General features: G+C 42.4%; 1 protein-coding gene across 1 annotated transcript in view; it reads right to left on the reverse strand.

The window, feature by feature from the left end:
* Positions 1–9,299, reverse strand: part of ADSS2 (adenylosuccinate synthase 2) — a 34,182-nt gene extending 24,883 nt beyond the window's left edge. Inside the window, exon 1 of the mRNA XM_033055381.1 lies at positions 8,873–9,299. Coding sequence (XP_032911272.1) covers positions 8,873–9,034 — 162 coding nt within the window. The 5' untranslated portion in view covers positions 9,035–9,299. The remainder of the gene's footprint in view (positions 1–8,872) is intronic.
* Positions 9,300–10,077: the final 778 nt, after the last annotated feature.

Below are 10,077 nucleotides of genomic sequence, written 5' to 3' on the forward strand. Positions count from 1 at the left end.
ATGGATGAACAGTTTAAAATCCCATTATGACATAGTAGCTTTTTTCTCCTCGCATAATCTTGACACTACTAAATTATAGTATTATTTTAAAATATTTCAAGTGGAATAGGGAAAGTAACATCAGGTACATGATCACTACCTAATCTGTAATATTTAAACAAAACCTGTGTAGGATAACTGAAAAAAAATATTGAAAGGCATTATTTCAATTTTACTAGTGAAGTATGCTTAAATCACTTCATTAAAAAAGCATATGATCCCTGACAACTAACTGGTAGTCTTGAAACATCCAAATTATTCAACAGTAGAAGAGATAAATTTACAGGAAACAGAAATGTGCCCACAAATACACAAATTATCATACTACTACTGTTAAGGTTGACAGCAATCCTTGTAACAAAACCTCATATCTACCTGCTTTCTATAATTTCATAAAACATTCCTTACAAAACACTGTTTTTTAAATATATTACACTAGGAAGCTGCTCAGAGATAGTCTCTTAAAGCAAACAAAAACACCAGGTTTTTTTTCCCCTTCAGCTTGTTAAAGATTAAGTAGCCCAAAAATCCTTCTCAGCGTAAGCACCACACCCAAGAATCTGCATATTCAATTGAGATAGGTTGGTCAGTACCACACACAAAACAAGACACCATTCTAAAACATACTTATCCTGGCAAATGTGAACAGAATCAGTGACATGCACACAGAGGGGTCATAAGATAGCAAAGGCAGCTGCAAGCATTGCTCATCTGGGACCTGTTTGATAAACATTCTTTGCAAATACGCTTTTTACAAGAGTACTGAGTGCCTGAAAATACTAATTTGAAAGGGGAAAAAGTCATTATCTGCTAGCTGACATTTTATTAAAAACAAGCTTGAAACACCAATAAATCAAACAAGTGACCCCTGCTATCCAAAAGCCACTATCAAAGCACTGGAAAGCAACACTTACCAGAAACAGTACACTTGTGCACCTGACACAAACACAACAGTGACATAATACTGTCCAGACAGTATCACTGGAAAAACCAATGATGACTACTGAACAGTATCAAAGAGGACACATTCTAAACATACTGATTGAACAGTGCTTCTAATAGGACATCTACGGTAATATTAAGGTTAATCATTTCAGCACTTCTCCTGGCTATGCAAAATTACTTTATTTTGCCTTCTATACCTTTTAAATACCATCACTGTCAGTGGTAAAGAACAGAACAGAACTAGCAACAATATCAATGCAAGCACCTGACTGCAAATTTACCATTTTTTTCCTTACAGCTCTGAGGACTGAAAAAATTTTAGAAGTGTAAATATCACAGTCATACTTTGGACCCAGGCTGGAAAACTCCTAAGGATGTATGAGCAACTTTAAGGATAAGTCTTCTCACTTGAAACCTTCCCAAAGCTCTTCAGATTGCTACATGCTGTCCATGCACAATAGCTTTCTAATCACATATACAGTATGGAGAAGAAGCATTGATAATAATATTTAACAGCAATTTTTCTTCAGGAATTGCATTACTGTACTAGTGAAAAGCCCCCAAAGAACATTCGTGTATTAAAGCTGACTCACCAGACAAACACGAACAAACCTTTCTATTGGAGTTATGCAAGAATCTTGATAATACAGTTAATTTGACAAAACAGTAATGACCTACGCTGGTCTTCAGAAAGTTAAACTGATGACTACTTAATTAACATTTTGCAACATGACCTCAACTCCCAGGATTAAGGAGAGATGCTCTTTTTAAACCAAAAGATTATTTTCTTACTGAATTAAAATAACACAAGAAAGTTTATCAGCTAAGACTTCAAGTTTACAGCACGTAACCAGTCATTACCAAAACCCAGCTAATGGAACTGGATGTTACAAGTTCTGGCATATTTTATGTGGAATGCTGTTAACTTAGGAGCTCATGTGAAGCTGAGTAAAGCCAACAACTCAGAAAACATGGAATATCATTTTCCAAAAAGACTGAAAATTATACAAAGCCCTACTCAAACGCTTACAGAGACATCCTGAACCAGAACACTTTTCCTCTGGTGAGTTTGATCAGAGAGATTCCTTGCTCCTCGGTTTGCAGCCAATAACATTGGTTTGCCTGAAATGCATCCAAAGGACGTCACCACTTGTCTTTCCAGTTTAAGGGATAAGAATTTGCAGTTCTTCCATCTTCCTGGCACATGGGACTCTTTCAGGAAAAACAGACACACTTAGTATATCCATCATTCACTGAAAGACAGTCCCCTTCGGTTTCAAATTCATTCTACCTTAAAACTTCGGGTGTTTCCCTTCCCTATTTTTTTTGGTTTTTTTTTTTTTTTTCAAAAAAGTGCCAACAATCTTCGGAAACATGAATGGACCAATCAAGTATTACATGAGCACATACATAAATAGAAGATGCTAGTAAGAAATTATTGCAGGAACACAAACATAGTGAAACTAATACAGAGGAACACCAGCATATCTTTCTCCATTTTAGATCTACATACCTTGAAAACAGGTATTTTATTTCCAGAGCACATCTTCATCAGCCAAGAGCAGACTAGATGTTAGCATAAACACCAGAACAGTTAAATACCTTCTGAACACATCAAGATAGTTCAAACTCTCTTGCCTACAGCAGTCCTCCCATCGCTGCTAAGACTGGTCTGCATTACTACAACTTTACTGAGCAGTGGAGGTGCTTAGGGAAAAAAAAGATTTGAGGAACGCAGATTGAAACTGCAATTAACAGAATATTGTGAAATGGCTCTCTAAACTGGTACTAAATACAACAGTATTCAGAGCAGCTTTGAAATACTGACATGTGCATTTATGAGAACCATCTACCCAAAAAGTTTATGATGACAATCATTGCCTTTTCTTATGACATGATCATGCCAAGTTGTCTATCTCAAAAATATGATGCCTCAGGGAAGAGCAAAGAAGTCTTTCAAGTTATTTCCTCTAGAATAAAAATTAGTTGTCTACTTTAAAGAGATGTTATCTCATGCAACGTTAAGGAAGAAGCCGCATACTCCTTTCAACTCTCTCCATCAGATGTGTGTGTGCATAATTTTTTCTACAGTTTACTTTTATTGCTACCACATTCCAGCATTCATTTTTAGCTCAGGGCAACCACTGTTGTTTCTGAGCTAGCTATCCAAGTGACTGCCAAGTTGAGCAAGAAGCAAGTCGATGTTGCTTTGGCATCATATGGTTGTAAACATTTTCATTTAACTCTTAGACGAAAAGTCAAAAATACACCAAGAAAGCTGGATACTACCATTATTTACAAGAAACATATGAAAGGTTGCTTCTTGCCACAATTAGATTCTGGGAATACTAAGCACACCTTTAAAAAGTTCATCAGTCTAGTGAGGAGATTTATCTGAACCCCATGATGTGTCCCAAGCAGGCACAGCTTTGCAATTACTGGGCTACTCCTCATTTCAAGATATATTGTAAAAAATGTATTTTGAACTTAAGACTCCAAACCATATCCCTTTAACAAAATGTATAAACAGTTTAAAAAAATAAGGTTTTGATATGAATTCATTTTCTCATATATTGTGTGATTAGTTTCTCTCTCTCCTCTCAATCCCCAGTGAAAAAACAGCTAATAAACCCTAGTGTATAACCTGCTACTGAATTTAAGTATAAACAGCAGCCATCAGCAAGCCATTTTCTTCCTTTACAAATCCATTCAAGTTTGCGAGATCTAAACCTAACGCAAGAAGCCATCATGTTGCACATTTTATAAAGGTTTCTCAAACTTTGGCTAGACTTCAGAAACTTCTGAATGTGTAGTACAAGCATCGCTGCATCAAGAATGTGGTTTGAGGCAGAATATAATAAAATAAGAACAACTGTTTTATACATTCATCTGTTTCCTCCTAACAAATAAAACATTACTGAAGTCTATTAATCTTAAGAAACTCCATCCATGTCTCTATACTGATAGAATTAGCTCTAAGAATTACTATTGAAAGGAGTTATTCAGGAAGACTCTTTAGAGATGGTTCTGACTTCATTCTAACTGACTTGCAAAACATTATCCTGCTGCAAGCCCTGTATATGCTAGGTAGGAAACAGGAGTCACTATTCAAGTCCAGAATAAAGACCAATCTATCCCTAAGAGATTTTTAAAAATCAATTAAGGCAGGCAGATAAGGAACAAGAAAAACATTAAAAGCACAGATATGTCTAGCACTGCACTGCTTCAATGCACAAAACCCCACCAATGTCTGCTGCAGTCACAACAGTATTCAAGAAAGGACATGAAAAACAAAAAGTGACTTTGGGAACACTTACAGGAAACACCTTCCAAGTGCATGAAGTACTACATTAGAAATAAAAAAAAAAGGCATTTGAAATAGTAATGAGCAGCTACAGAGTACTGCATCTCAGTCAACAAACACATACATTAAGCTTCTGTAGTAAAAGGTAACAGTAAGATGGGAAGAACATTAAGAGACCAGTAGATCAAGGTATAATTTGCTCTTCAGTGCTTTTAAGGCGTTCTTTGTTAAGAATACAAACTTTATGAGCCGGAAAATCACATTTAAACTGTTCTTCTGTTTAAAATAATGTAGACATTGTGTGATTGTTTACAGTAATAAGAGATCACCTGCCAGTGATGCTTTAAAGTAGGTCTGTAAGCATAAGACTCACTGACAGGGTAGGCCAAAGATGGCATTTTAGTGACTCTTTCCTCACCAGAGCACACCACTGGCATGCCACCAACCACTACAGGGTCCAGAAGTGCACCCAGCACTTAAAGAAAACTCTCGCAAAGCATCACTTACTGAATGCCTGAGCAGCTAAAAAATAAGCACTGACAGCTATAGCTATTGATTCTGGTATTCTTAATTCTGCATAGTTTGCATAAGCTCTACACTAAAATATTTTTCAAACGAGAATATTTAGAAAAATCGTGAGCTTGGTAAATGGAAGATTTTTAAAAATCCAGGTTTTTTTTTTTTTTAAGTAGCCATTTAAAGACTAGTGAAGGTATCAGGCAACATTGGTGTGAGAACTTCAGTCAGCAGGTGATTAATGGCAATCATTATCAATCACTTATCAGCCAATTGATGGTAACTGCTTAACCCCAAGGATCTGGACACTGAAAATTTCTCTAGATGTTGCAATATAGCTGCCACATTATCAAGTGATTAGCAGTGGAATTGCTGTACACAACGTTGTTGGGCAAAAGAGGGAAAGGGAGTACCCCTCCACAAACTGCAATTCTTATGCATTAGCAGTTCAGGAGTAGAATCCCACAGCAGGCAGATAACACCGTAACCAGATGAGAAGATCTGGTAAGAAGCTGCAATTCTGCTTCGAAGTAGCAACAATATGTAGGACAGAACTAAAGCAGCAGCAAAATGGGATTCTTTAGCATGGGGAATATGGCACTAAAAATGTGAAATCTTAGAAATCTTACTCACTTTTGTGAATTATATCTCTGAATAAATCAACTACCTCCAATACTAAGAAAAGGACTTGCTGATGAAATGAGTGAAAGAGAACAAAATCAGTGCAGATATTACATTCTTTGCTGCATGGTAAACACTGGTAGATTTGGTGGAGGGGTGCTGTGAATGTAAAAGACACACAGCATCTTTTGGTACTGTATTTGTTTTGAAAAAATATTATCTAAAATAACTTGCTTGCATTAATTTGCCATTTCCATCACTCCTACAAACAAATTAAACTCTACATTCTGTAATGGCAGGAAGTCCTTACTCAGAACAAGAAACATTTTCCTTTAACTGTCCATTATCTGCCGAATTTTAAAAACACAATGCAACCTTAAAAATTGCCAGGTTTGCTGACGTCAAGGCTAGCTGCTTATTAAGGGGGAATTTTATCAACCAAATAATACAAAACCAAAGTTTTTCTGGCAATTATTCCTGAATCTCAAATCAATTCTTGCCCTATTTTACTGCCTGAACTATAATTTATGTGATAGCAGGTACACAGACTTTGTTCTTTAATACACTGAACATATAGATTTAAGTGTAGAAGTCTCACCAATGTATTTGTTTTATCAGTAGTATCATTTTACTAGAAACCTCCAAGAGGTAAATCAAGAGCAATTCAGATTTTACAGTGGAAGAACAACTACCTATTTATCTGTCATGTAGACATGTTTGTATTAATTGTATCTAGCAGTATCTTGACAAAACTATCATAATTGCCAGTGCAGTGACATTAGCAACTACATACATGCAGCCCCTGGACATATTTTAATTTTAGCTTAGCTTCTTCAAACAGTTGTTTTTGAAACCATGATAAGTAACTGACAAATTCTGAAGCTGTCTGCTGAAAACAAAGTACCATTCTATTCCTCTGAGCACAAGACTGCTTTTCACGACCTCCAAGCCTAAGATAAAATACTCTAGAGGGTGCTATTTAGAAGTAGAGTCATAATGCAACTTATTTCCTGACACACTCGTTCAGCTAACTGCACCCAAGTAAGCACCTGGCTCCAAACGCCACAGGTGGTTGATCAAACGGGAGTCATCAGCACACGTGCTACCTGGAAGCACTCAAGAAAGCACGGACACAGATTTCAGAGTACACCTTCTCACAATGCCTCAACTAAGTGATAAGTCACGTCTCACTTCTGGGACAGGACCATTTTCATGCTCTACATCTGCCCAGAGCAAAGGACAGTGAGAAGAGCCCTAGAGTCTTTCACTGTAAGTGCAACACAAGTTTCCAAGACAGCTTAGACCTGCTAAATCAACTTTCCTAGGCCTCTAACACTTGTACTAATAAATTTTCCACAAAAGCACGCTGGAAATATTTGACGTCATCAGCAGGCATTCTAGCAACTCTGTGGCATGATGAACAGACAGAACCCTCCTGGAATGAGATAACAGTGAAGTAAGAATCAGAAGCTCCAATTACAGAAAGTTGATATAAGCAAGAGCCAGACCAAGTGTGTGACTGTCCTTCTTTCTGGACATCTATCACTACAAAAAGCACAAGGGTCACTCTGATTTACCAGCAGTAACTAAGAGTTTACGAATGTGCTTGTACACATCGCAAGAATATTCAATAATAAAAAAATCAGTTTATTTTATCAGTGCCACTAAAGGAGAATATTCCTATTTTCTCCTCTCATTCTGAGAAATCATTCTTTGTGCTTACCCTGTCCTGGACCTCTCTTTTCACCAAGGTCCTCTGAACCAATAAAATCCGGTTTTATTTACTAGAACAGTAAGGAGTAAATCCAACAGGCAATAGTTTCCTATCACTCTGATGAGTCAAATCAACTTACAGAAGTGTTTAAGTTCCAGAGCTTGTGCATGGGTGGAGACTCGGGGAGCCATCAACAGGAAAGGGAAGAAAGAAGGAAGAAAAACTCCTTCCTTCATCAGAAGCAACAAGCTGTTAGAAATGGCAGAAGTTCCTGGCTCGGGATATGGCCATGAAATTCAAGCTTGAGATAACAGAATTTTTCCCTTTTCTTCATCCTTTACCCAGCTGATTCAAAACAAGTAACAAGCACATTAAGACATGCGCAAACAGAAATTCACTGTTTGCCTCTCTTGTCTCTCCTCCAAAACTTAGTATTTATACACATTCACCTAGATGCCCTTCAAGTTTCAAGAACAAAGTCGTAAAAGATGAACTGAGTTACTCTGTTCTCTCACCCACAAAGGCAGGCAGTCATACCACAGCACCACATCAGTTTTATTATTTAAAAAAAAGCAAAAAACCAAAACCAAACCCAAAAACAGACAAGTGGAAAAAACAATTAATTTGTGAAAACAGCTATTTAAGAATATATGTGTTTACTTCAAAATTTAAGTCAGAAGTTCAAGGTGTATTGATTTGTCAGCTTTGCAACTGACTTGTTTTTGAAAACAGCAGTTTAGGTGCAGTTCTCATTGGATAACAACCATTCAGCGTTTACACTCTTTGGGGAATAGTACACACTTCCAAAATATGTTTATTTAAGAGCAAATTAAATTTGCGCATTTAACAAAAGCACACAGATAACAACACTTCCGTGAAACCTGGGCATATTACAGCCATTTAATGCCGTTGTATCTCTCGACTTTAAGAAAAAACTAGCTTCAGGTCACTGTGTTGTGCTCTAGAGAATTACTATACTAGAGGTGCTAAGAAAAACATCTCCTCGGATCTATGCTGTTTTTACATAGACATTAAGAGTACTTCACTTGCAGGCTAGACTCGTTTCTTTCGCTTTTGGGCTGGAATAAGGCCTCCGCAGAGAGGGGAAAAAATATAAATATATAAAAAGGTAAATATGGGATCCCATTGACACAACAAGGATCTCGGAGCAGGGGCAGGCGAGTCAATTACCAGCTAGTTTTAGCCTAAGACGACCGAGTTGTGGCGGACTACGCGAATCCCCCACGTGCATCCTACAACTCGCGGTCGGTTTCGCGCCGCTCCCAGCGCCGCGGCCCGGGAGGGCTCAGCCGCCACTGCCGGGGCGGGATCCCGGCCCCGCCGCGATGCTGAGGCGGCCCAGCGCGGCCCCTTCCCGGCGCCCCCCGGACACAAAGAGAGGGAGGCCTGAGGGGGAGGAAGGACGCGACCCCAGGCGCATTCCTCCTGCCGGGGGCCAGCTCTGGGCGGCGAGGAGGGCGCCTTCCTCCTCCTCCTCTTCCCCCAGTGCCGGGACAAAGGAGGCGCGGGAGGGCTGCGGAGCCCAGCACGGGGCTCTCGCCAGGGAAGACTCCGCTGCCCCGCAGCTCCTGACCCTGCGCCTACCCGGGCGCTCGGGGTAGAACCGGGGCGGCCACAAGCGCCCAGTGGGGCCGGTGGCGGGGCTGCCCGCCTCAAGGTGACATTCGCGGCCTCCCCCGCGCCCCGGCCGCCTCCCTCCTCCTCCTCCTCACCTGGCACCTGCAGACGATGTCGGCGTCCTGCGCCAGCAGATCCACTACCTTGCCCTTTCCCTCGTCACCCCACTGGGCGCCCAGCACGACGGTGACCTTGTTGCCGGGGCGGCGGGCGGCACACTCGCCGTTGGGGATGCCGGGGCCGCCGTGCTCCGCCATGGCTCGCGCTGCCCGCTCCGGCGCCGCTCCAGACACATGCGGCAGCGCGCGGCGGCCGCTCCGCTCCCCCCGCCTCCGCCTCCTCCTTCCCCTCCCCGCCAGGCGGGCGGGCGGTGCCGCCGCTGTCGCGTCCAGGTGCCGCCGCCTATCGGCCTGACCTGCCCCTCCGCTCCCCGCCAGCCCGACCCCTGCCCTCAGCCGGAGCTCGCCGCCCGTTCCCGTGGAAAATCGGAGCGGCTACCGCGGCTCCCGGCAGCTCTTTTCCCTACGGCTCCCCCACTACGCCTCCCGACCCTGACTACGTTACCCAGCCCGCCGCGCGGCCTCCCCCACGCAGGGCGCCGTGGGGAGCCGGGCGCGGAGCATACTGGGGCGCGTAGTCCCCGCGGGCCGCACCTGCGGCAGGACGGCGCCTTGGCGGTTGCCCCGGGCGGCCCCGCGGCGGCGGGAGGCCGAGGGGCAGGGCGGGCGCGGCCATGGCGGGCGGGCCGGGATGGCGGGAGCAGGATGGGGCCTGTACCTGGCGGCCGTGGCAGGAGGGCGCCAGGGCGCTGATGCCGTGCCCGTCCCGCAGAGTTGGCTCTGGCTCCCGTTAGCCGGGGGTTCCGGCTCCCGCGGTACCTGCGGCTCCTGCCGCGGGTGTGCAGTGTATCGCAGCATTGCCTACGCGCTTGGGCTTGCTGGATTAATGATCACAAGACTATAAGTTAAAGTTTGGAGAACGCAGGCTGCGTATAAGAGGCCATTTTCTCCGGAGACACCGGAACATGGCCCCAGGCTTATTCATGAAGAAAGAAAACAGTAATGGAAAAAAACATAGCAGAGAAACGCCTTCACCATGCACACCCAGAAGTGGAACTGATGTCTCAGTGGCTGTTTCCATTCCTTCCTCTTTCACAGAACCAACAACCCCGAGGGAAGATTTTTTTTCTTTTCTGTGAAGTAGCTATTAAAAAGGCATAAAAATCTGAATGATGTAATAATTATTGCCAAGAGAGTTATTCAGAGACCTGAGTCACTAAGCAGTCACAGTCTGCAGCTGT

Source organism: Catharus ustulatus, chromosome 3 (assembly GCF_009819885.2).
Source record: "Catharus ustulatus isolate bCatUst1 chromosome 3, bCatUst1.pri.v2, whole genome shotgun sequence".
In the NCBI taxonomy this organism is placed as follows: Eukaryota; Metazoa; Chordata; class Aves; order Passeriformes; family Turdidae; genus Catharus; species Catharus ustulatus.